Source organism: Lepisosteus platostomus, chromosome 15 (genome assembly GCF_059453375.1).
Source record: "Lepisosteus platostomus isolate fLepPlt1 chromosome 15, fLepPlt1.hap1, whole genome shotgun sequence".
Lineage (NCBI taxonomy): Eukaryota > Metazoa > Chordata > Actinopteri > Semionotiformes > Lepisosteidae > Lepisosteus > Lepisosteus platostomus.
Window position 1 is genome coordinate 25,007,396 of NC_142625.1, and position 26,570 is coordinate 25,033,965.

Here is a 26,570-nt window from a genome sequence, read left to right on the forward strand (position 1 = left end):
GGTGCTCCTGCTCCTGGTGGGCTCTGCCCGGCCCCACAGTGTTGGCCTGTTCAGGAAACGGAGGCGGAGGGGGGTTGCTGAAATAGTGAGGGACACTGCGGATGTTTCCGTTCTGTTGCACGGCTGCTTGAGCGCACGTCGGAGCCACAGGTGGAGGCTCTGCAGCTTCAGGCAGGCGGCAGGAACAGAGCGTGTCCTCTAGGGGGCAGGAGCGCGCCGTCTCTTCCACTTTTCTGAACGATATTTACATTCAAGGAACGGATCCATAGACACCCATCAGATCTGTTTGTATACAGACACTTTGATCTGTTCTGCGGAGGAGGCGGGAGGAGGTGTTTTGACAACAGCGTGAGGAAAGTATTTCAGTAACAGCGTGAGTTGACCTCACGTATGAGAACTGGGACGACTGACGACTCTACGGTTTGACACAGAACCCATAGATTCAGCAGTTTTGGTGTGTGTGTGTGGGTGGAGGAGGGCCACAGTTTTCAGCCTCTCCATCTCTCTTTTATGATGTTTTTGAAGCGGTGGAACAGATTTAGTCCCACACAGCGGAAAGAAACCGTAAGATCGCGATGCATCGCTGCTTCTTTGAAATTCAGTTTCATTTCTTCTCGCGCAAATCCGCCGAGGATTAATTTCCATTTCCCTCCGATTCCTCTTCGTTTCCAGCCGCACCTCCCAAACCTCTCATCGGGAGGAATCGACTCAACTACCACCAAGCGGGGCGAATGGCCTACCGGCTGTGTTCTTATCTTGTGTATTTTAATCCGTAGCTTTCATCGTTTAGGGTAATCTCAGATATCTCAAACAACAGATGTCAAGTTAAGATTTACTCGTTTTTTTTCAGACGCCCGAAATCGTTCCCGTCTTGACGCACATAACCGCCTCTAACGATCATTATTTTTCAGCGCCAAAGTGACGCCGCGCACACTCAAGGCCCTGCTTTCGCCCTGCGCGTCCTTGTCCTTGGGTGAGAAAGAAAAACAAAGTATTTTTAACCCACAGAACCGCAGCCCGCAGTTGCTGTAATAGTTGACCCCTCGCATTGAAGTTACAGAGCCCTGGCACGAACACCACGGCATGGCTCTGGCCCTGTTTTATCTGCGGGTCACTCTTCTGTGATCTAATATCACACAGCACGGGGCCAGTCTGAAACAGGCTGCCTTCTCTTAGCACCTAATAACGGAACAGCCTCAATTAACACTTAATTAACGACGCGGGCTTCACGGGCAGAGCTGCAGCTGTCAGTAGCGGATACAGGGAGGCTCGGCAGTGTTTTAAGACGAATTTTGACAGCTATACCTCCGGGATTCCCCCCCGTGTAATCTTGGTACATACAGTACAGCAAATATCCAGCGCGCTTCTGCGTATCGTATCGCCCAATGGACATAGATGTCAAAACGTTTTCCTAGAGATGGTCTAGAGGTGGTATTTTATACAGCAGTGAATAAGCTTGCAGATTCGTACTGTGCAGTTAACACTGCCAGCAAAGTCGCGGTTGGCCAGCGGAGGCGCTGTGGTTGCTATTATCTCGTTTCCTCAACGCTTAAAGCGTGCGGGCTTTGCCAGCACCGGCGCTGTGCTAAACGAACCCCTCCGAATCCCGGCTCAGGCGAAGATGCGACGCAGTATAGGGACAACGAGCCGGTGGCCTCCGGCGCATTTTCCTGGATTTTCGTCGGCCAGCCGGTCCCCCAATCCCCGCCCCCCCACAGTCGTCTCGCCGGCCCCGCCCGGGAGGAGTGACTGTGTGTCGGGGGTGGAGGCGGTTCTGCATCCTGCAAGCGCTCATGTTTAGCGTCTCTAACCACTTCCACGGCTTTTTTCTTTGCTTCTTGCTTTTTTGGGGTGTGTGTGTGTGTGACTGTGTTGAAGAAGCGGGCGGCCGGTGAGAGGAAGATGATTCCGGAGGACTGGTCTACAGCAGCCGGGCTCCGCAACTGAGCCCCGAGGTCGGGACGCGACGCGGAGCGGAGCGCAGGCTGGTACCTTTGACCACAGTGAGTGTGGAGTCTTCCCTGCTTCCCAGCCCTTTGAATTCTTTCGTGCGCGCTAAAGTGAACCGCACTGAGCGGTCGGTGTCCTCTTTCTGGTTCTAACTGGGGAGGGGGCAGTCCATTTGCCAAAGAAGCCGTGGCAGACGCGAGAAGTCGGGGTGGAGTGGTGAGGGGGGTCGGTCTGTTGCCCCCTGACTCGGGTGCCTGTTGTTACTGTACCGTTACGCGGTTGTCAAACTCCGCTACAGCCGCCAGAAGCGCCGCCAGTTTGGGAACGTGCGAGACGAGGGCAGCCGGGGGGTGGTCGCCGGGGGACCCTTCCAGGCGAGTTGCAAACTAACACTGAAGGAAGCGGGTCGACCTGCGAGGCGGGCTGATTAATTAATCCCAAATGCCGGGGCCGTACGGAGCCCATCGGAGGGCGCAGAAAACGACGGGCAGTGCGTGCTGGCTTGCGGGAGCCCTGTCAAGTCTCAGGCAAGAAATTCACATCACTTTCCCGCTGTGGTTGAGGGGGACAGCGACGCACAGGCGGTTTTCTGTTTTAACGTTGCTAGAATTTTTTTTTTTCACCACTAATGTTTAAACTATTTAACAAAAAGCTGGTCGGGGTAATTGTTTGTTGTTTGTTGTTTGACTAATAAAGCGAGTGTGCTGCTTAAATCCACGCCATGAGCCACGCCGTACTCGGAAGTCGGGTGCGTGTCCCCTCATCGAGGGCAGTGACCGCTGGCCGAAATGCTGGATGGATTTGATCGCTTAAGGAGACGGCGAGGGGAGCCACGTTCGTGTAGAGGCGCTTTGAAGACGGAGGCTTCTCCCCTCGACAGACCTCCGGCACCACACTCGCGTCCCCGGCTGCGTCCTCTTGCCTTGCGAGCTCCTGAGGTTTAGCCTGACAGCGCCTCTTTGTAATCACTTTCAGCAACGGGTGATGCACGTCTCCCACGGGCGCGCGCGCACACACACACACGGGTGGAAGCGAGCGAGCGACGACAGGAAGACTCAGGTACTGTCGTTTGGCAGCTGTCCCTCCTCGCAGGTCAGCGCTCGCCGTGTTTTTGTGGCTGCGGTTTTGGCGAGGACCCGTCCTGACAGCTGCAACATTTCTGCGGAAAATCTTGCAATCTGTAAATCTGCGCGCCCTGCATTCCGCTGAGTGCAGGCGTCCCAGAAACCAGGGGTAGGTTTCTTGACATTTGACAGCTCTTGATAGGAACTGCCTGGATAAGGGCTGTGGGGAATCTACCTTAATCTCCTTTTTTTTAAAAGTTGTGCGTAAAACAAGAGTCACACCACAGTTAATGCCCTGCCGATGTGGTGCTCGAAACTTTTGCAACCCCTGAGATAAGACGACGCGACGGGAGGAAATGATGCAGTTTCTTCGTCTGAAAGCGCTGTCTGAGGCCGAGAGGAGTAGGAAATTCGAGTGGGCTGGCGGCGATAGCGAACAGGTGAACATTCTCTGTCAAATGCCTTCTTCCTGGTGGGCTGCAATTTTTAATTGCACAGTTATTTTTGGCGTGCGAAGGAACAAATCGAGCAGGTTAAAACCCCCCAGAACTCCCCCGAGCCGCTCCTCGTGGGATGTCTCTTGCTCGTTAAGAGTCTCTGGCACTTGTACGCACCTAGATTAAAGTCGTTAAATATCAGGGACCATGTAATATTCATACAGGAAATAGCAGTGCCTCCGATTGTCTCATAGTTAAGTGCAGCTACAGTAGCCCTCCACTCAAAGAGGAGACTTTGTTTTTAAATATTTATAATGAGACGTTTAACAGTGAGATTGGCCCAGTGGCACAGCGCTGGGGCCCTGGGTTCACTTCCGGACCCGGGGTGCTGCCTGTGTGGAGTTTGCACGTTCTCCCCGTGTTCGTGTGGGTTTCCTCTGGGTGTCCGGGATTCCTCCCACAGTCCGAAGTCATGCTGGTGGGATAAGGGGCTTCTGAGAAAACCAGCCGCGATGTGACCGTGTGTCCGTGTGTGTCAGCCCTGCCCTTGTGCCCTTGTCAGGATAGACTCCGGCTCCCCTGCGACCGGACTGGAATTCCTGAACCGGAAGAAGCGGCTCGGAAATGGATGGAATTTGTAGCGCAAGTGGGACGTGTCACTGAGTCTTTTCCCGGATAAGCCAGGCTGGATTCTTGTGGCGTAGGAGGGGGACCGCCCACTCCCACATCTCCTGTGCAGGGCGTTCCTTCCCTTGGTGATGATGTCACCCAGGTGTGCCGTGGGAGTCGGGGAGCTCGTGGGCCTGTTTCTCGATGTCCTGCTGGCCGCTCAATTGCAGCCACAGGGCATTGAGGAAACAGGCTCTTTTTTTTTTTTCCCCTTCTGAAAGAGGCGTGACAGGGACTCTCTGGGACGGGCCCCGCGCATCTCTTGAAAGCACGGGCCCGTAATCGCTTGATGAGGTGTGGGGGAGTCTTGAGAGCTTTTCCCAGCTGGTGTGTTTCGGGTGACGGGCCAGCCCTGAGCGGCAGGGCCTGTGTCCGTGTGCAGAGAGGGATGACTCGAGAGCCTTCAGTGTCGGCAGCCGGGAGGCAGTCAGGAGGGTTAGCCACTGCGTTTCTTCTTGTATCCAGTTCCTGACTGCTGCGCTTTTCACAGTACACCTTTCGACTGAGAGTTGTAGAGACTCCTGCTGTGCGCTATTAATGAACCCTCTGTGGCTCTGTTGGGACTTGAAATACCCGCCAGTAGAAAAAGTGCGCCGGCCTGGTGGGACTGCCGAGTTCGGTCCAGAGATGGGGGACACCGGCCGGCGGCAGTCTCCTGAAGGGCCAGGTGAGGCGGAAGGGCCACCGAACATCAGAATCGCGGCCACATTCACTCTGCGAACCGCTCCTTTGAGTGAATTCAAATAATGTCCGCGTCCGGCTGCCTGTGAATATTGCACAGCGGTGAAAACGTCTCTCTGGCACGTTTCTGACAAAGGAAGCATTCCTGCAGTATACGAGCAAGCCTCGTTTGTGTCACACCCAATCAAAAAAATCAGAAGGGGTTGAAATGCTCAGGTGTAGCCCGGAGCAGTGCCGAGTGAAGATGTGAAACATGTGGAACGCACGAAAGGTTACTGACAGAGGGCTGTCCCTTCGTCCCTCTAGCCCCTTTGCTAGTTATTAGCTCAATATAAGGATTGCATCCATTCAGCTTCTTGAAAGAAGTAATTGTTTTGGCTCCAACAGCGGCTGGTTCCACACTCCTGCCACCCTTTGTGTAAGGAAGTGCCCGTGCGTCAAATCTCAGACTGGTACCTAAGCAGCCACGTTGATTACCTGGCCCTTTTCCGTTGCTTTTTCAGTGTGAGTGGAGCATGTCCGCCTTCCTCTTAGGTGATGGTCTGCATCTCAGTGTGCTAGAGAGGTGGTTTTTAGGATGTGCTGGCTCATGAGCTTGACAAAGGCTGCTAACCTGTGACTACGGTGCCTTAAACACGCCTGCCCTGCCCTGACCTGTGCTTGTGCCCCACCTGATTGCCCTGAAATGTGATTGTGCCAAATCAGAGCAGTCTGATTGCAGCCAGCCTGCCAGCAGCCAGTGGCGATTAAGCCGGGCGCTTAGTGCTGTTGATTGAGACATGGGCATCTGTGGGGCTACAGATGTGTTTCGCCACTAAAGTCATTCATTTATAGCAGACGTCTCCAACTCCATTCCTGGTGGGTCTCCTGGCCTTTGTTCCAGCCTGAGTAAGTCAATTAAACAATCTCATTATTTTCTAATTTAGACTTGCAGGATTTTTCTTAAGGTCTTTTGCAGTTGATTACACAAGGCGTCCACTTTAGTAAAGGCACAGTCGGGTACCTGTATATATCGCCTCAGAGCCTGGATTGCAGCATTAGAGTGATGCTGTTTAATAAATAGACCAAGTATGTAACTGAGACTAAAGACCAGAAGACACCAGGTCCCTCAGGAACTGAGCCTAAGACCCCTGACTTATCAGCGTTGTGATCTTCCTGCCTTGATTAGTCGGCAAGCGTCGTGCTTGGGGGAATGCCATGCGCTTCAGAGCGAAGTTGGGGTGACGGGGGGCGCCGCCTGTGATGTAGGGGTACAGGCAGTGTTTGTGTCTGTCCTGCGGCGCTTGCGGGCCGGGGGTTGTGCCGCACAGCGAGCGAATGTGCGCGTAGAGGAAGTGAACTCGCCGAAACGGCCCTGTGTGTGAAAATGCCAGGAAGGCGTGGGACTCCATGGGCCATTGTCAGCATTCTTCCTTGTATTGTTGTGCGGGACTCGGGCCCGGCAGCCCAGAAGTGAAACTCAGCTGCTGCTCCGTAGTATCGGTCCCGGCACAGTCCTGGGGAGACCAGCAGCAGGAGGGCTCCGGCGAGCCTGATTGCAGTACATTTGCTCTTCACTGAATGAGCTCCCGGGTGAAACGAACGCTGAGCTGTATGATACTGCGCGGCTGTTGTACTGTAAAAGCACAGCTGCAGCAGACTGGGAGCTTACAAGGGGCACTTAGCAGGCTAATTGCTTGCAAAAATGGGAGCGGTGTGCGTTGAGGCAGTGTAGGACGGGGCTTTACTGGGGTGCTATCCAGTCCTGGTCCTGGGGGCACCCCGTTTGGCTGACCCAGCAGGCCCTTCCAGAGGTGTCTTGAGGCTAGCAGGAATTTGCATATGCCATTTCCCCTGCATCCTCTTATCTGCCCGAAAGTCAAGCTATTGCACGTGTGCTCACACTTAGTGTTCCAGTAAAACACTGCACAGCAACACGTGCTGCCTTCCCCCAGCTCATTCTGGCTCTTGAAGTCGCAGGACAAGCTCGGATCGGGAAAACGGTTTCAGGGTGTGGGCCTGGCATGCAGCTCTCCTTGAGACACGCCTGTCGGGGGGGGTCAGGAGTCTGTCCGGACCCTGGGCTCCCGTCCTCCGGCCCAGCACTGCGGAGGGAGCAGGAGCTGGGAGGTGTCGGCTCTGGGCAGCGCTGAGCGGTGGCTTTGTGTGGCTGTCCTGGTTTTCTCAACAATGGCCCACAATCGGCCTGGACTGAGAGCATTAGATCCAGGGCCAAGTGGGGTAAATGAATTCTTGTCTCCCGAGCCAAGTAGGACAAGTGATCTCTGAATGAGCAGCTCTGTGTGCGAGGCTGCTGAGTGGAGGGCAGGGTAGGAAGGGCCTCGGTGGTCTCCCTCTTTCGGGACACACCGGGGGACGAGCCGGAGAGGAACCCAGGTTGTTCCCTGAAGTTAAGTTGGGAAAGTGAGAGGTGAATCCCATAGTAACTGATTCGGAAGGAGGCCAAGCTGGGCTTCAGAGCCGGAAACGCAAGGCTGGGAGAACAGACCAGTCTGGCAAGCAGAGGGAAAGTGTGAAAGTGTTTCTTTGTTTTGGAAATTCCAGAGATTTTCTGGAGCTCGGTGGGGGGTGTGTTGTGTTTGCAATGTGCCGTCGTATCTCCTGTCGGCCGTCCGGTGCCTGTTTCGGATCTCCACGCGGGACTGCTGTGTGGTCGCTGCAAGGCCCGTCCATGGGACCCTGAAACTGCTCATTTCCCGTGCTGCTGCTGAATTGCAGTGTTTCAGCAGCGCTGGTGTGGTCTTTCTCCCCGTGCGTTTCCACCAGGCCTGGGGAGGCAGTGTGGGAACCCTCTGGGCCTGGCCTGGCCTGGGCAAGGTCGCATGGAGTTCAGGGTGAGGGGTCAGGCAGAGGTTAAGGGGGTGTGAAGGTGAGAGGTCGGGTTGTACTTTCAGCCTTCAGCCAGAGGGAATTCTCAGCTTTCCCTTCGACAGAAGGTGCTTTTGTTTTTGCTGCTACTGCAGTGTAATTTTGCCTGCCTAAGTGGATTTTCTTTTAAGCCTTATAACACAAAATTGAGATTAAATTGTTTATTTGGCACTGACAGAAAACCTCACCCAGGCTTAATCTCCAGTAATGAAAGTCTGTGCTTCCTGCGTGCGCAGCACAATTACAAAGGGGGTGTGATTGTCTTTTTTTGTGTTTTTTTCAAGGACAGGACTCGTCAAATTTTCGTCAAATCACATTCCGGGGTGTGTATGTGTGGGGAAGGGGGGGGGGTTCTGAGATTGCGGATATGGCTGTCAGATACAGCCATACTCCAGCCCCCTGCTCCTCTCCCTCCTGCTGAAGGGGGCAGTTGTTGAGCACATGTGTGGCCCGGGGCAGAAATGGGTGCCGGCATTCGCAAGGCAGTAGGGACGAATGTTGCTCCTTCTTCTGTCTTCGGTGGGGGGTGGCGTCAGGCGGTGAGCTTGTGGTTCCTGGCCTTAGCCACCTCCTGCGTGTCAGTGGAGCAGCTGGCCCTACACTAACTGTGGCAGAGTCACGGCCGCTCTTCCAGCCAGCTCGGGGGGGGGGGGCCCTCTGTCCGTGCTTGCAAGAGGAAGCAGTTATCTGGATAAGATCTTTTCCTGCTGAAGGTTGCCCGCGGGTGGATGAGGTCTCCAGAGCTCAAGGGCCGGCGAGCTCCCGCCTGAGCAGGTGCACCTCGCTAAGCAGTGGCAAGAGAGAGACCTGGGAGGTGGTGGGGGGGCGGTATTTAAAAAAAGACAGCTCAGTCGAGGCATTTATCAAATGACGGGAATTAGGCGTCAGATAATTATGGGATTGTTACCTGTGGAGGAAGGGAAGGTGAAGATAGCAGGTGGGGGGGGTGGGGGGCTACTGGGGCAGCCATTTCCTGAAAGACACCAGGTTATCGGCTGTAACAATGTGGCTGGGTTTGCTGCTTCCATGCTCCCGCCACCCTTTGTGTAAAGAACTGCCTCCTCTTCTCTTTAGAAGAAATGTACTTCCCCGTCATTTCGACATCGGTCCACTGGCGAGTGTTTGTTGTGTTTCGGGTTGACTGACCTGGTTAAGAAAGTTAAAAGAAAACGACTCCAAAACTGGGGTCTGCCCTGCCAGCGCCTTTCGGTGTTACAGATGTGCACAGCTGCAGGAGTTCAGCCCGAAAAGGCCCCCAGCTCTCTTGCGTGGCAGAGATTCAGCGGCTCTGCTGCAGTATTTCTGTGAAAAGTCTTAAGACAGCGAGGCGCATTCTTAAGGTAAAAAAGGAGAAGAAAATTGAAACCCCAGAAAAGAAACAGATTACAGGGAAACACAGGAGTAATTTACATTGAAGAAGCTGAACGGAAGTTTTTTTTTTTCCCTGATCGTTGTTTCCTTGTTGCAAATGACGTTTTTTAGTGTGTTTTGCATGGAGAAGGTCACGAAGGAGCAAGACAGAAAGAGTGAAATAATGCTTTTGTTGTGATGAATAATGAAAACCATGAAGGGGTGAAAACTTGCCGGGTTCGGGATGGTTCTTTCTCGGGACACAGGGCCCTGAAGGCTTCCTTGTGCATCTGCACTGCAGTGGCCCGTCTGCGCTCCTGTCTGCTCTGTGTGCAGCGCTGCTGGTGGGGCTGGCTCAGCTCTCCGAGCCCTCCCTGGAGCTGTTTTGGGATCTCCCTTAAGATCCTTGGTTTGTGATGTTTAGTCCTTCCCTCTCAGTGCAATGGGATTTCTCTGGGCTAACTTTAGGCCTTTCCCCACCCCATCCTATTCCTGGACACTAAGGTCATTACCATTGTGGCCTGGCAGCCGAGCTATTCTCAGCTGTCTTCTGTGCCCCTTTGTAATTCCGAGAGTGCCTGCGCGTCTTACACACATCACGCTGTGTTTGCTCTGGTTTTTCTGGGCTGTGCGGCTTCCTCTCCCACTGTCAGAATGCGGGGCGCTGGGGAAAGGGGGTTCATAAACACTGGATCGGGAAGAAGGAGAGAATGGGGACTCTGACTGAGCTGCAGCAGAAGCTGGGAGCTGTCCGTGCACACCAGACAGCGCAATCACTCTCAGGAGCTGATTAGATCAGTGCGCTCCCAGACCCCCGCTGCATCTTCATAATATAATTTAGCGTGTATGTTAAAATAAGAGAAATAATCTTGTCTGTTGATTTCAGGGCCTGATGAAAAACGAACGACTGTTTTTTTTCTGTCTGGGCTTTGAGGAGATGAGGCGGAACAGGCCATCTGTATCTTCTGACAGCAAGCGTGGAGCACAGGTCTCATAGCGCCTGCTTTTCTGATGTCACTGGTGAACGACTAGACAAAGACAAAAGAAGCCGACCCCCTTTGAAATTTCAAACGAAATGTCATTGAGAGGAATGGAAGAAAGTACAGAAGAAATTTGGCCCATGAGAAGAGGCCCATATAGCACGTTTGGCGATTAGTAGTTAATCACTCCCAGCATCCCACCCACCTTTTTCTTGAAAGAAGCCAGGGTCTCGGCATCAGGGATATGGCTGGGTAGCTTGTTCCACACTCCCACAAACCTTTGTGTAAAGAAGTGCCTCCTGTTCTCGGTTTTCAGTGTACTTCTTCCTTGACCCTCGGGTTAGTGATCCACTGGCAGTGCCTTGAAGGAAAAGGAGAAGTCCGGACAGGTTTGGTCTAGGATTGTCTGTGCACTTCAAAGCCAGCCCAGATTAAACCTTGAACTTTTGTTTAGATCATTATTCATCTGCTGTAGCTGGGTGCTGTGAGAGGGAAAAGGTTGAAAAACACAGATTTCAGGGCTGTTGTGTTCTCTTTTTTTTCTGTTTCGTGCCACTCCTTCCTGGTGGGGGCAAGACCAGATGCAGGGCAGCTGTCAGGCGGTTCCCCTCCCTCTCTGCCACCACGCTGGCCCTCTCTCCAGCAGAGCGCTCTGCTCTGAAGGGTGCTTTTGTCTCCAGAGAGGAGCCCGGTTAGTGGTTCTGCCTCGTGTCTGGCCCCGGGAGACCGGGCTGTCTTGGTACCCTTAGCACGCAGCCATTTATTTGTAACTCAGACTTGCTTCTTAAGAGCAGATTCAGTAAAACCCATCAGAAGACACTGAGGCTGCCTGGTGGACGAGGTGAACTTGAGAGTCTTTGTTCTTGGGTTCTGTAGAACATCTCCTGGTCCTAGGCTATGCTTCCTGTGCACCATCACAAGAAACGTCGTCTTAAAAATGACAACTTCCTTTCTTGACTTGAGCAAGCTTCTTCTAAACAGCTTGGATATGGGAAGCGGTTAATTCAAGACCACATTTCTGCACCTTCTTCAATATGGCAGATGCTGGCCATTTGATTTTAAGTGCATACTGCCTTGTGTTCTTTCCAGACCGAGCTGCAGCATTAATGTTTTAGCGCAGTGAGCTCTCCCAGCCGCCTGCAGGTTGCAAGCTGGAGCTCTGAAAGTTGTTCTCGTTCGTGTTTGAGGCACAGGAGAGGTGAAGGCCGGGAGCAGCTGAAGCGAGAGCATAAAAAGTAGGTCAGTCAGAAAAGCATAGAATAATGTTGCTGGATTCAGAGTTTTAATAAAAGGTTTGTCCAAACCAGGAGCAGATGAAAGTAAGGTCAGTGGCCCGATACTGGGATCTGAGGGTGGGTGTCTCGGACTGTTTCTGGAGGAGCACTGCTTTTTGTCCCACCTTGAGGAGTCAGTTCACCTGATGATTTTGTCCGCTAGACGTGCTCAGGAGTTTTCGGAAGGTCTTTCACAGGCTCTGCACGGCAGGCGCCTGGGCCTTGTGTTGAAAATGCCTCGTGCAGGAAGGTGAAGCAGGTATGCAAGAGCGCTCAGGTGAAGCGAAAGCGGAACCCGGTTGAGGCTCGTGTCTCGGCCGGGGGCTCGTGCTGTAGTTTCTCTCCGCACGGCGCCAGCTGCTGGGGGGCTCCTGCCCTCCCCGTGCTGTTGGCCTGGGCAGACTGGGCACGTGCCTGGCTGGCGGGCAGCTAGCAGGCGCCTAGCGTGCAGCGTACCCGGACAGAGGCAACAGGAAGTGGTTAGCCGGCCGCAGCGCGCACTGCGCAGTGCTCTCTCTCCGCCTGCCCTGACAGGATGCGGGCCAGGTGAACAGGGCTCTGCTGCACAAGCGGAAGCTTCTGACGCTCCAGATCGCTGTCGCCTCTCGGCCTCTCTTTCGTTCCTTCTTTCTTTTTGCCAAGTCGGCCACCTTGACGCGGTCGCTGAGATGACGGTGCAGAGCCGTTCAGTCCTGGAACAGGCCACCCCCCCCCATCGGTCGGTAGGGCGCTGAAAAGAAACAGCTGTTCGAAAGGTCTCTTCTGTCCCGGTTTAACACGCTGTACACCGCGGTGCCCGTTCCTGTGTCTCCTTGAGCCGGGGCCCGTGTGCCTGCTCTGCTGTCGCCTCTGGGTGGCGGAGCGAGGAGGTAGGGCCTGGTTTCTCTGGGACTGATGCGATGCTAATTGAACAAACAGAGGGGGCGTCCACGATCGATTGCCTTCGCTCCCGAGCAGTCCATTCCACTGTAACTATTCCTCTATAGCGAGCGTGTTCCCGCCTGGACCCGGAGACTCCCGGGCCACCTGGCCGTGGGTTTTAGTGTCTCAGCAGTGCGCCCAGCAGTGTTCGGCCATGGCGGAGTGTCCGGCCAGGGTCTCACTGTGCTTCTCTTCCTCCCCTCCAGGGTCCCTGCTGAGCCCTGGTGAACGATGGGCAGCGGCAGCAGCCCAGCAGAGAGGAGGAGCCCCCAGTAGCCCCCCACCTGCCTGAGGACCTGTGTCTCCGGCCACCCCCCCCTCCCCTCATCCTGCGTTGCCATGGCGAGCCACGGGGAGCTCCCGGGCGAGCTGGAGAAGATGCCCAGCCTGGAGCGCCTGCGGGCGGCGCAGAGGCGGCGGGCGCAGCAGCTGAAGCGCTGGGCGCTGTACGAGAAGGAGATGCAGAGCAGGAAGCGCAAGGCGGACAGGCGGCGCCCCGCCCCCCCAGGGCCCCGGAAGCGGGTCTCCTTCAGCGCCAGCGTGGCCCTGCTGGAGGCCTCCGCTCGCAACGACGCCGAGGAGGGTAGGTGGCGGGGCCGGCCTCTTCCTCTCTGCTTCGTCTCGGGCCGTTGCTTTCCCGTTTCCTGTGATTCCTCCCGCTGCTCCTCATCTCGCTCGCTGCCAGGCTTCTGCGGGAGCTCTTCATGCGCCGTGCCAGTTTCCTGCGGGGGGCGGCGCAGTGCCAGGGCTGGTTCAGCTCTCCTGCCTCGCGTCTCCAGTCTCCTCCGTTTACTTCCAGCTGTGTGTGTGTGTGGGGGTGCCTGTCTGTGGGGAGTTTGCGTGTTCTTCCTGTGTGCTTGTGTGGGTCGGTGCACAGCTGCTCCAGCCAGGCGCGCCGGGAGAGGAAGCTGCTGGTGTCCGAAAGCGCCGGGACGGGGATGGTTTGGACAAGGGGGGGTCATTCGCCTTCCCTGAGGAATCTCAGGATGGAAGTGGGAACGCTCCGAGTCAGTGGACGCGCAGAGGCAGTTCCGACCCGACCCGCCTGCTTCCGGGGAATGGGAGGGCCTGACGATGTTTTGTAGAGAGCCTCATGTCTTGCGGCGGAGCTAAGCCCCCAGCGAGCTGCTCGTGTGTTTGAGTGTGCAGGTAGCGCACACCTGGAGCAACTGGTGCTGCTGAGAAAGCGCCCACACCGCTGATGGAGAGCCGTGGGTGAGGAGGGGGCCTGGAGCAGGGTGTGTGTGCGTGTGTATACGAAGGGGGGGTTGTCTGTTTTTGGTGCTGGAAGGCATTCCCCGAGCCCTGGGAGGCTGCAGAGCCCGTACATTGCCTCTGATGTGAGAGGTCTGACCCAGCCGCCTCCCGTGTGACCCCCAGTAATGGCTGTGAAATTGCTGCTCTGTGAAGTCGTCTCGACCGCCTTTGTGTCGGGGCGCGCTCTGTAATAGGGGCTCAGATTGCTTTCCTGGCTGCGGCTCGGCGGCTCGGCAGCTGAGCAGCAGTGGTCCGGGAGGGCAGAGAGGGGGGGGCGTGGGGGTTGGGCTGTGCTAGAGCAAAGCAATGATATCCTGCTCATCTTCGAGTCATGACAGTGAATCGCTTCGCGTTGTCCAGAACCCAGCCGCAGGCTCCTGTGATGTTAAGACGGATCGGTATTCGCATCTGAAGGATGATCGGACTGACATCCACTTGTAATACCGTTTAGCTTGTACCTGTAGGACAATCCTATTTATTTCATGAGCAAGGTTTACTTGCTCCACTGCTCCATCGGCTACAAAGAAACAAGAAGAGGTTAATTCCACACTGAACAGCCCGGCACCTCACACCAGGAGACTCAGGAGCTGAAACGATGTTTTTTTTTTTAGTGTGGATTTAATCTCTACTAGTTCCTTCATATCATTCATAGATCAGTTGAACTACACCGATCTATAAATGATACTAAGGAACAAGTCAAACAAACCAGTTCATGGCCTCCTTAAGAGGTCAGTATTCATTGTATAGATGATTCGTCTTTGCTGAGGACCCTCCAAGCCCCACTGAATAATGCTGGTTAAGGACTTACTTACCGGCTCCACACAGGCCAAATCTGAAAATTCACTCCTCTGAGCGTACCTTGCTTGGCTACATCCAGCGTTTGCTTGCTGCTGGTACGTCTGAGCTTGCACAGTCAGTTACCCTCCTCCCCATCTGTCTGCCTATCTCCGGTGAGGGGAAACACAGGTCCAACAGGCTCGCTGTTCGATCGATGTCAAGTGAGAAAGTAGCAAGGCCTCGTGCTGCAGGCAGAGGAAGAGCTGCACGGCGGTGCTCTCAAGGATCTGAACAGTGGCTGTAAAATTGCATTCGTTGGAAATCTTTTTTTTTTTCCGAACCTCAGTATCTGCAGAGATCTGCAGTGCGCGAGTGGTACGGGCTTGGGGAAGAACCTCCCCCACCACATTCGTTCAGGAAACCACACGCGTTCCCTCTGGTATTGTGGGCTCTGCTCCTGCCGGCAGTTGGACCGAGGGGTTTCAGTCACGTGACGCATGAAATTGTTGGACAGTCTTCCGAATGACTGTTTCTATTTTTAAAAAAAAACATAAGGTTTTAGAAGTATCAGTGCTTTACGTAATGGAGAATTCAGTAGCTGTGACTGAGTTGTGGAGTAAATGATACATTTTGTTGGTTATCAGTCTTCTGCTTTCATCAGACGGGTAAGCTCACTCAGTCAGAACAGCCTTACAGCTGGGAGGACGTGCTGTCTGTCTCGGGGAGAATGGGTTTTGAAATAGCAGGAGAGGAGAAAGGTAATTTGCTGGCGGCTCTGTTGGAGAATGCTGTGGGTTAGCCGGGGCCCGTTTCCACTCTCCTAGTCTGGAGAGGCGCGAGAAATGACTTTTCTCCCCACAGTCAGGACAGAAGGGGACATTTCTGCCTGATTTTCTTCCAGTCCCCAAGGCTTGCTGTGTATCCAGACAAGCTGACTGTCAGCACATTTCCTTCACAATTGCCCTGATTCAGCCTTTCCCTAATTACAGACTTCAAGACTACAAATTTTTAAACCGAAATCATACCCTCCACTTGACGCCATCCATTTACTGCCACTCCCCCCTTTAAATATTAACAATTTCCTTAAAGAAGCCACACAGTCTCTACGCTTCATTACAAGCTTAGTGTTTCTGGGCTGTAAGCATGCAGGGGAGTTTACCCATCGGCGAAAGGCAGATGTCTCACACTGAAGGCTGAAAGACTCTTTCGTACAGAGGAGAGTGCAGGAGACCTTGCCCAGGTATTCAAAATCCTCAGAAACGCTTCAAAACACAAGCCAGAGTAAAACACAAACCAGAGGGCACAACTGGGAACTGCGTGTCAGTGTATTACATCTTTATGCAAAGAGTGCTGGAGCATGGAACAAGCTAGCTGCCCAGCCATGTCGTTGAAGCCAAAGCCCTGACTTCTTTCAGGAAACAGCTGGGCGAGAGCCTCCGATCAATTAGCTATTAACAAGAAAATGGGCCAGATGTGCCCAATGGCCTCTTCTTATCTGTGAACCCGTCTGACATCTTTCTGAGAAAGCAGCAGTAACACAACTACGCCGTTCCCCGCATGTCAGATGGGAATGAGGGTCTCCCAGACGTGTAAATATTTAAAGACAGACTTCAGCATGCCTCGCGCTTCGGAGCTTTGATGTTTTTTTGTATTATAAATTTAAGGCCTCGCTCTCGTCTTCAAAGTGCATACACGTCTCCGAGCGCGCGTAGCATCTGAAGCCAGAAGTTATCATTTATTTAAGGCTTCGCTGGCCCTCGGGGGAACGCTGCAGATAGTCAGTGTTAATTCTTCTGTGGAAGAAGAGCTTGAGATAAGAGGCGTCCCCAGTCAGCGGCCTGATGCAGGATAAGCAGGGCTCTGAGCGAGCGTGGACTTCTCTGCAGCCACGTCTTGGCATGTTGGTGTCGCGGCTGAGGAAGGAGAGTCTGTGTGCTGGCTGGGGGGGGTCGAGGGGCATGAGCCCCCTTCGTCACTGGATCCCTGGGGGGTCTGGAGCAGAGGGCAGGGGCCCGGGTACCTGGGTACCTGGGTGCCAGCCTGGAAGCTGAGGTAAAGGCCGCGCAGTTTGGACAGAGAGAGTGGCCGGAAGTCAGGGCAGCTCTAGGCAGCCTCTGTCCAGCAGTGGCCCACCTCCCAGCCAGACACACACACACACACACAGAGGCAGGCTGGCTGACCCAACTCGCACACCCCTCCCTCTCTGGCTCCTGTCAGGAGAGGATGCCCTAATTCCGGTGTTAACGTGCGTTGCCTTGGAAACCAGAGGGGAGATCGCCTGAGGCAACCCATTTAGCTTAATCAGGGACTGTTGGCAAACACCCTCCCCACAAACACACACACGTACCCACAGAGCAGCACACGGTGGCGCTGGGGGTGTTCAACCTGGCAAACAATAAATTATCATTTCTGCACACAATTCCAGGAAGCACTCTTTTTTTTTTTTAATAAACTTGGGTTCGGTAGTTTGTAGATGAGCTGAAAACAAAGAGGAGGGGGAGGAGGGCGTTCATGCCGGGGAAGAGCCTGCTCATAGCCTGCCGGGACCAGCGCTCGCTTGCCTGGCCTCGCGGGGAAGGCTGTTGATCCTGGCGGGCCGCAGGGCCGGGCGACGAGTTAGTGTGGTTATTCTGAAGAAAATCGGAGCTGTCCCGCAAGATAAGGAGAGCGGATGGACATTTTTATCCCCATTTTTACGTATATACCTCTTCGTAAGTGTATGCATGCTAAGAGAAAGTTTTACATTTTTGGGATCATATATTTCTATACTGTATACACATGGCCTAGAAGAAACCACTTGCCTTTTAAGCTTCAGGGAGCAGTAACATAGGCAGTATCTTAGTCATATCAGTACTGTACAACCTGACTACTATTTTAATTGGCTCTGAGGTCAGGAACAGACGTTGATCATGCGACCAATGAGACATACTGAAAGTTTTAAATGGTGTGTTCAGGGTTAAGTGTTAAACTGCTTTCCCGTATATAGTTTCAAGATGTGTAGTAAGTAGCCGAGTTGTTTAAGCCTTCGAGCCACACCTGTGCTGCCGCTGTTTGGAGGTGGTAAGTCAAATCAGGTTTGCTTACATGAGCAGTATGTACACGTCTGACCCCTGCTGGTCAGTAAAGGCCTTGCACCTATAAACTGCTTTGCTCACTAGTTTCTGTCAGAAAGCTCACCACTTACAGGGTTCAGAGATTAGGAGCTGAAAAGTTCCCCTGACTGCTGGCCTCAAGCTTGTTCCCTTTTTGTGAAGCCATTTTGATCTTTACACCGTGTCACATGTCCTGCATCTCCGTCTGATGAGCTGGAGGTATCCCGCTGTAACGTTGTGACCACCTACACACGTATATTGTGCTGGGCAACGTGTTAAGATTTGTAAAAAGGCTTCTGGGAGGACAGTTTTTAAGGCATAATGCAGCTGTACTTTCGCAGCGAAGGAGTTACTGCAGTCTGCTTTCAGGAGAGGCGATGCTGTCTGAGGCGCGGGAGAATTTGGGGACCAGTTGCCCAGTTTAGTGCAGTGCCATGCTGTGCTGTGGTAGTGACCCGTACTGAGATGGGGAAAGGGTGCAGTGCCAGCTGAAATGTGCTCTGAGCTCCGTGAGGAGGTGGAAGGTGGGCCAGGCTGCAGGAGGGAGCAGCAGGACTGTTGCCTTGGTGCTTCAGGAGCTGAGTGCTTGCCAGGCAGCAGCTAATGACCGGCAGGGTGGCTGGGAGCTGATCTGAAGGCCCTGCAGTGTGCGTGCGTGCGTGCGTGCGTGCGTGTGTGCGTGCATGCGTGTGCGCGGCCATGATGCCCCCCTCCGTTCGTGTGGACTCGGCGCATCTCCAGAGACGACTGCAGCTCCGAGCCTGCAGGTCTGCGGGGCAGGGATTAGCCCGGCGGGATTAAAGAGGCCAGCCTCTGTAATCCCGGGATGAGAGGCCGGGGGCCAGGCCGTGCTGCAGTGGGTTCAGCGCCGAGCCCAGGCCTCTCTGTCCGGCTCCGAGCCTGTCCTGGCTGAGAGAGACCGAGTGGACACTGGCTGCAGCTCTGGACGTTTGGTATTCGTTTCTGATCACGTGGGTCCCCTTTAAACATCCTCTGATCTGATTTGATTTATTAAAACCGCAGGGGTTCATTCTTTACAAAACATGGTGACCACTGACGTTTGTCCCCAAATCTTTGAACCCTTGTTTCCTCCAGCACCTTCGTTAAGTCTTGGTGTTTTGTGCACTTTGATCAGTTTAACCCCGCTTCTTGTGAATGAAGTCTGCTGAAAAAGAAAAGAGCCTTATACTGCACATGCTATCCGTGAGAAAATCGCTAATGCTAATCGATGATAAAATTTTAATGATGTACATAATAGCATACATAACTCGGGGAGCATCAAATTCTTTTCTCCTAATTAAGATTTAATGAGAAATTAAGAGTTATTAATTGCAAGACAGTATTAAGGGAGGTCACTGCAAAATAAGCACTGAAAGCCAGAAGCCCTCAGCAGATTTTCTGGCACTTGAAAGAGCCCTGCTGTGTCAAAGACACAACACCAGGCTCAAGAGCAGAGCAGGCGATAGCAGAGCAGTCCTGCATTTGGTACCTTGACTTTGTGCATCTCCTGGGGCCTGATGCAGCTGACAGGAGTTATTGCTGTGTTTGAGGGTCTAAGAGACTCTTGAACTTGGCTTGGAAAGGGTGCTGAAGTCGCCTCTGACGTGCATGCTGGCTGTCTCAGGCACAAGGCAGCCGCGGTTTCCTGGGCCGTGGGGGTCACGCTGTGCTGGGGTGAAAGTCTTCTGTGTTTCTGACCCAGTTGAGCGCTGTCACAACTCATGCTGCTGGTGCCTGACACAGGCCTGGAGTAAAACAGACTTCAGACGCTTAGTGCTGAGGTTTTTTTTTGTACTGCCTAAATGGGGATGCAGGAGGTGGTTCCTGACTTTGGTCATTCTTTCCAGTGCTGTGCACACCTCATACCTCAGAATAGACAGATTATCTTTGCGTCAGAAGTAGTCTGTTCTGCTCTAGAAATTATCCTTTAGGAAAAAAAAAAGTTCACTAACACCCACACTTATTACTAGATCTCTGCTGGTCTAGGCTGATGCAAATCCTTTTTCTGAGTGCCTTGAATTTAAAAGACTTCAGCAACTTGAGAAGATTTTCATTCACGAAGCACTTAGCTCCAATTTGTTGCTTGTTACGGAGAATCATGTCTTTTGTGAAATACAGGAAAATGTGAATGTAGAATATAATGGTGGAAGGCGTTTTTTAGATGCTTTATCTCCTATGCTCTGCATGTCTGATCCTGAAATAGATGTGTTCCTTTGTTTAATCAAGATTGGACTACTGCAATGTCTTAATTACTGGAGTATCTTCTGAACTTCAGTACACACTTCGGTAAGGCTAGATTTCAGGGCCCTGTGTGCCACCTAAGTGTTCTGCATCAGCACATAACTCCTGTCCTGCCTAAACTCTCTTTAAGGTTTTCCTGTTCTAACTCCGGTGGGTCTCCAACCCTGGTCCTGAAGAGCCCCACTCCAGCCATTTTTATAGGCCACCCTAAATCACCCATTATTTAGAACCTAGGAACACTTGTTAAGCAATAGATCAACGGAACAAGTGTTACTTGGATGAAGGGAAACACTAGTCCTCGAGAGTTGAAAGATATTGTGATTTTTGTTCAAAATGATCTCTAAATTCAATCGATCACACCCCCTGTTTCATTGCTCACAGTCGAATCGTTCCAGACCTTTAGAAATTGATTTTTGAAGGAGGTTTCCAGGTGAAAGACCTCTGGTCCAGCTCGGGTTAACTTCAGGACGTCTTGTGTGAACGTGGTCTTTGCATAAATGTGAGGTCTGCTGCTTCAGACCTTCTTACTGTGGCCAGGCTCTGCCCAGTGGGCAGCAGGGCCTCTTCTGTGGGTCCTGCTGTCCCCTACACCACAGCTGCTGTTGTGTCTTTGCACTACAGCTCTTAATTTCCATTTGTTCTCGTTGTTACCTGCTGGCATCTTCTACTTCCTTGGCTTCTGTTATGTTCGTTGCATGTGTGCTATTGGACACATGTAACATGTGCTTTGAGTGCACATAGGTGTCGGACTAGTTTGGGTGGGGAGCTGCGTCGGCATGCGAAGGCAGCAAAGGAACAAGTTAAAGGTTTATTCCCTGCTGAAAAGAGAAGAAAGGAAACGCAGTGTTTCAGCTGTGAAGCCGTCTTCGGGTGTCATGAGTGTTGGACGTTTCTCTGTATGTTCTAAGTTTTGGGAGTCGGGAGCGTTATTGTTTTCCTCAGACTTGTTAAAATACAAGACACTGAGCTTTGGAAGCAAAACCAGCATCACTGCCCTTTTAAGCTCCTCGTTAGCGGAGCGTAATTATAACTCATCATTTCAGATCTAATTATGAAACTGACCTCCTTCCTTTCCTGCTGTGCGTGTCCTATTAAATCCAAAGTCACTCTGCCCGGAACCAGACCCAGCTCTGCGACTGAGCGGCCCAGTTCTCCATCAAATAGGAAAAGAAGCTCCTCTGTGTGGAAGAAGTAAGCCTATAAAAAGGTCTGCTTCTTAGTGAGTGTCTGAGGGTGGCAGGCCACAGCTACATCTATATTGGTCTCTCATGCAAATCCTCTCTTATCTCTCCCCTCCCGAGAGGCGGCTGGTGAGCGTTTTTGAGGCCTGTGTGGCAGTACAGCGGGGATTTATTTTTCCTCTGGTGTTGGGCGAGAAGAGGGGGCTGTGTGTGCACTGCAGCCTGGGGCCCCAGTGAGCCTAATGCCTGCATCGCACAAGAAAGCTCCTCAGTGCATTACCTGATTAGCCACGCAGTGAAGCCATGGTAAAAATGAGGTAAAGCGGTGTTGTGGGGTGAAGCCTGGTGCAAGCTGTGGGCCGCCATGGAAAGGGCTAGTACAGACGTAGCACTAGTGCAGAGTAGTGTTGAGGGCTCTGGGGCCACTGCCTGTAGAATCAGGGAGTAAAACATTACCAGGTACAAAATCCTTGTGCTTTGCTGCAGTTTTTCAGCATCATTCCAGCTGTGAAACAACGTGTTCCCGAACAGGTGAAGGTTTATTCCATGCTGAAAGGAAGAGCAAGGAGAGACAACGTTTCGGGGTTAACCTATCCTGGAGGCGCCCTCTGAGGAGTGGACCTCCCAGGCTGTTCCAGAGCCCAGCCACCTCCTTCATAACACGATCACATTCCTTCTACGCCAATCTAAGAAATGTCAAGGTGGACGTCGACAGCCTTCTGAGGAGTGAATCGGAATGTCTGGTATGCGACTGCCCATGGCAAGTGCAGTGCAGCCCAAGGTCATGGAGAGTAAACATCCACAAGGCCTGCGGCCCCGCTTCCTGAGAGACTTCCCTTCTGCAGACAGGCACCCTCGGCGCTAGCACAGAGCCCACTGCACTCCAGAGGGAGGAGGAGTGTCAGTCTTTGAAACCCCCTCTACAGGGAGCAGGGAGCTTCGAGAGGAGACAGCTCGCTGCCCCGCAGGGCCACAGCCCATCCGCATGCGGAAATCTATTAACACTGAGCTCAGGTTAGCGTGATTCTCATCGCCATGGCCGCCTTCGTGATTGAGGGTCATTAACATCATATCGTCGTATCTGATCTCAAACCAAGAGCTCGTGGGGAATGACTTCCTGGCCAGCTAGGGACTCTGGACGGGTACATTCAGGACGACGGAACAAAAAAATAATCTCGAAAGATAAACGGAACATCAGTGAAACTGGCAAACTGGAAGCTGCCGCCCTCCCAGCTTATCTGCTGGTCACGCAAGACGGCTCCCGGAAGCAGGAGACTGGAGCCACTGGCTGCGATAACGCCCTGAGTCGCCTCTTCTGCTCTCTTCTGGACCGGGAGCAGGCACGACTATAAGGCTCGAGGGACGGGAGTTTATTCTGGTTTCACTTAGTGAAACAGTTGTGTCTATTGCCTAAGTATGAGGAAGACTGCGTGGTGAACTCCAAAGGAAAGTTCTCTCATGAGAGACGGGAGCTTCATTCAGACTTTTAAGAGTCTGTGGCCCTGAAGGTGCCCCTTCAGGCCAGCAAGTCCATTAAAGAGCAATGGTAGCCATTTCTCCAGGATCTTTTCCCCTGCAGGTTTTCGGTGGTATGGACGTGCTGGAACATCAGACTCATCTTTAGTCCGGCCCTCTCTGTGAGGAGTCGGCCTCTCCTCTTCCTCAGCTCAGGCTCCGTATAGGAAAGCCTCCGGCTGGGATCCCTGAGGAGGAAGGAAGAACCGCTTCCTGTCTGACCTTCCTTGTGTCGCTTGTTTTCGAAAGGCCCACAAGCCCCATCACCTGAGGGAGGGCTCTGACGCAGCTGTTCGGTCACGCCGGCTCCACACCACTGGACCCCACGAGTCCGGCCCCGAGATTCCTCTGCTCTGGGGGCCAGTGGCTCTGGGCAGGAGCGGACAGCAGGAGCTGAGCGAGGGCGTGCCCTCCCCAGGCTCTCCTTTGCTGACCTCGGCATGGCGCGTTGCGAGCGGCTCCCCCCTGAGCTGGTGGTTTCCAGCGCCGCGTGGAGCCCAGATCGGGGAAACCCAACTCGAGCTGCTGCGTGCGAAGGAAATGAGTCTACGTGAAGACCCAGGAAGGCACCAGCCCGTCTCTCGAGCACTTAACCCATTTCCACAGGCCTTAGTCGTGCAACAGCTGGTTTCCAGGAAGATAAGGGGCACTTTAATTCCTGTAATGTCTGAATAAGCTTTCACAGTGAGAAGCACACTTTTTCACTGGGGCTGTCATAATCATTTCTAAGAAATCCACTTGCTCATCCTGTTGTTGTGTGGCTTGGCGCACAGCTATGGGCTTGTAGTTAGATTTGGTTTTAAACGGTGCTCGTGCAAATTGAATTTGATCTGTGTTCTGCACTAAATTCAAAGGAGGCTTATTTTCTTGTTTTCCAGTGCTTGGATGCGACCTAAGTTAGAGTGTGTGGGTTTTAGTCACCATCGCACAATAGGAATATCATAGGTGTTTCATCCACATTTCGTCACTCGGCAGGTTTCCTCAGTACAGTTGGTGGACTGGCCTGGCTGACTTCTTAAGCTCCCCCGTTTTTGGCTTGTTCAGCAGAAAATGTAGCCAGAGGGGCTCAGCGAGGAGCATCTGGTCCGGGGGTACAGTTCTGTCTTGGAATTAGCCCTGGGTCTCATTACGGACTTCAAAAACATCACCGTAACCAGTCATTGTGCGTCTTGTAGACAACGGGAGAGTGGAAATTAATCCTCAGTGTGCTGATGAAGGCAGGAATCTCTGGGGGATAAACCTTCTATGACTGGGATTTGGGAGTATTGGTGAGAAGGGCCTGCCGTCTTGGGAGCAGATGCCCGTCGAAGGATTATACAGCGCTATTAATTATCAGCCCAAACCCCTCATTCTGCTAGCTCTTAATCCCTCTACCCTGTTTCAGAGATGTGCTTGTGTTTCACCCATTGCCTGCTCTGGGATTTTATTTTTTTATCATATGGCGATTGGCCTGAACCTGACATTCCAGATTTAAGAATAGCGATGCAAAAAAAATATAAAACTACTAAAGTGTACATGCCAGCTGTTTTTGGAAATGTTCATTTAATTCCAACATCAGCTGTGATGGTCAGTGGCAGCCACGTAGAGTGGTGGTGGTCAGGGTCCTGGACTCGTATGGGGAAGGTTGTGGGTTCAAATCCCAGGTGAGGCATAGCTCCAGCAAAATACTTATGTGAATGGGTGCATATGGAAGCCAAGTAAATGAGCAATTAGTCATTGAGCATGGAAAGCAATGAGGAGGCTGGGATTTGAGCAGAATGTTGATTTCGCCTCTGGAACAGGGTGTTGATTTTCAAGGTCAGGTCAAAGGACATGCAGTGCAGCTGAGGCCTGGTCTGTGCTACTCGCTACAGGGTGCGAACTCTGCAACACTGTCTGAAACCACTAGGCTGTGGCCCTGGAAGGGTGACTGAGTTGGTGTTTTGTGGACACTGTCAGCCTGTTGTGTTCCGTTCCAGTGCACTGACAAAGCAAAATGAAACTCTTGTGAATCAAAGTAACGTGACGGTGTTATGGTACGTGATTGGTCCTACCACTATTAATCTTCTGCGATTCAGCCTGCGTCTGGCATGGAGTCGTGCTAGACCTGGAGCTGTCCGAGTCCGATAGAGGGCACGACCAGCTCCGTAATTAATCAGCTCGGAACAACAACCGGGGACGGATGATCATGAGCTCAGGGAGCTGGAGTGGGTGTGTGGCATGAATTGTAGAGCAGTGGTGTGGGTGCTTGATCAGTAGGGCCATTCAGGAAATGGCAGAATGGCGTCCTTGAGACTGCGAGCTTTTTAAAACCTACACAGACGGTACGAGGCGATGGCCTTCTCTCGCTCGAAGCACCTCCCAGTCCCCCCTGTACGTGCTTCCCTCAGCCGCACGTCTCTGACGTGTTTGCGGCCCAGGGCGGCAGCAGGCCTGTAGCCAGTCTCCTGAGTCTGATGTCTCCCCTCTCCTTGCTCTTGCAGTGAGGTACCTGCTGAAGAACAGTGTCAGCCCGGACCTCTGCAATGAAGACGGCCTCACTGCCCTGCACCAGGTGAGGCTCTTCTCTCCGGATGCAGGCCTGTCAAGAGCGCGGGGCACGACACCGCCGGAGGAGATTGGACTCGGCTGGCTTTATGGCCCTGGGGCAGAAATCTCAGCTGGAGGCTGTTGATGGGGCATAAAAGGGGCATGTGTGTGGTGGCAAGGGAAAATAAGACCGCAGCAGAATCTCTTCTTTGATTTACTGTACTGAGCATCCTACCCAGGACGCCAGGATAACATCGCCTGGGTTGAGCCCCGACTCTCTCAGCCTCAGTGGGAATCTAAAGGCGAGCAGTGTAAGAGGGCACCCACAAATCGTCAGTCTCCCCTGTTTCATGCACAGGATGTTGTAGGCTGTCCAAAGGGGTGGCAGAGAACACGGGGGGGGGTTGATTTCTGTCTGAAGAAAGTCTTGTTTCCGTCCCGCTAATAAACCATTGCAGCCGGTCCTGTCTCTCTGTTCCGAGGAGTGATCTCGTTATGGCAGAGGACACGAATCGTTAGCTTCGCTTTCCCCTGCTCTCCAGGCTGCAGATGGGCTTGTTTCAGCTGCCCAGCAGTGCAGCCGCCCCCCCCCTCCCCAAGCCAATTCGATAGCGAAAAGTTAATGTTTCATGAAAGTAGCTTGATTGCTTTCGGAGCGACGTGTGGCGGGTGAGCGATGCGGAGCCTGGGCTCCATGCGGCGCGAGCAGGACCGGGCGCGGGCGGAGGGGGATCGCTTTCGGATGAAACGTGCCCCTGGGGAGGCAGGGCGATGGCAAAGTGCAGGCGTTCTTTTTTTGGGGGCGGGGGGGAGGGGTTGCATCATTATAGGCTTTTTAGATTTGATTTCCTTTTTGTGCCCTCTGAATTTGGAATGGACTTGTGCACGTGGTTGGGGAACTGCGGATGTTTTGCTCCAAAGCCTGTGCTGTTGGGTGCCTTGGCGACACAGAGGTCAGTATGGCTGCCTTGTGGCTCTGGGGCCCCGTGTCCAGTTCCGAACTGGGGCACCTCTTGCGCGCAGGTTTACAGAGTTTGCAGGTTTTCTCCACGCCCATGCTCCAGGCTGGCTTTCTTCGGGGTGCCCCAAGTTCCAGTCCCCGCTCCCAGCCGTCCCAGCTGTGTTTGTTAGCGTCACTGTCACCCCTCGGGCCCCTGGGTAGGAAATCGTAGCGTTTGCTGCAGGGCGACAAGCTGTAGGCACCCGCCTGGGGTTCCCAGTCACAGCTGGCCGACGAGACCTTTACAGGTTGAGCCACTGTGATCTTTTTCCCGTGGTGTTCTCCCCACTGTGATTTGAATGTTTCAGTTTGTTTTTTCTAACAAAGCTTTAATCCAATGACAGGGAATTCAATCGGGCTTTTCTTACAAACGGCCGTCAATGAGCAGGTCATCTGCAGCCTGTAGGTGTCCGATGCAGTGCGCAGAGAGAAAGCGGTGAGCTCTCCGCTGAGTGGCTACATTATGCTTTCAGCACTCCTGGTTCCCTGCCTGTCCCCGAAGGCCTTCGCTGTGATTAAAGGCCGTGTTTCAGTGAAAGATATCCTCCTGTCGCAGGCTGCATCAGCGGACTGAGTCGCCGTCTCTCTCACTGGCTGCAGTGCAGACGCACTCACTCTGGAGTTAGTGTTCTCATTTTCATGGTGAAGGTTACCTGCATCTCTGTTAAAACCCCTGAGCCAGGGGGTGACAATTTCACCTGCTAACTACCTGTTATGGAAGCTTGTACTTGTTTAACACAGTACGATACGGCTTGAACAGCGAGGTGAGTGGAGTCTAATGGGCTGATCCGTCACCCAGACTCGC

General features: G+C 53.1%; 1 protein-coding gene across 6 annotated transcripts in view; it reads left to right on the forward strand.

The window, feature by feature from the left end:
* The first annotated feature begins 272 nt into the window (after positions 1 to 272).
* The window catches only part of ppp1r16b (protein phosphatase 1, regulatory subunit 16B), a 38,269-nt gene continuing 11,971 nt past the window's right edge, over positions 273 to 26,570 (forward strand). For 2 of the 6 annotated variants that reach the window (XM_088607481.1, XM_088607482.1), the window contains exons 1-3: positions 273 to 2,003; positions 12,401 to 12,777; positions 24,720 to 24,790. In XM_088607481.1, coding sequence (XP_088463607.1) covers positions 12,534 to 12,777; positions 24,720 to 24,790 — 315 coding nt within the window. In that variant the 5' untranslated portion in view covers positions 273 to 2,003; positions 12,401 to 12,533. Of the gene's footprint in view, positions 2,004 to 2,925; positions 3,010 to 3,093; positions 3,455 to 11,852; positions 12,029 to 12,400; positions 12,778 to 24,719; positions 24,791 to 26,570 lie in introns of those variants that run through there. The other 4 variants (XM_088607483.1, XM_088607480.1, XM_088607485.1 and 1 more) reach the window with 4 other exon arrangements.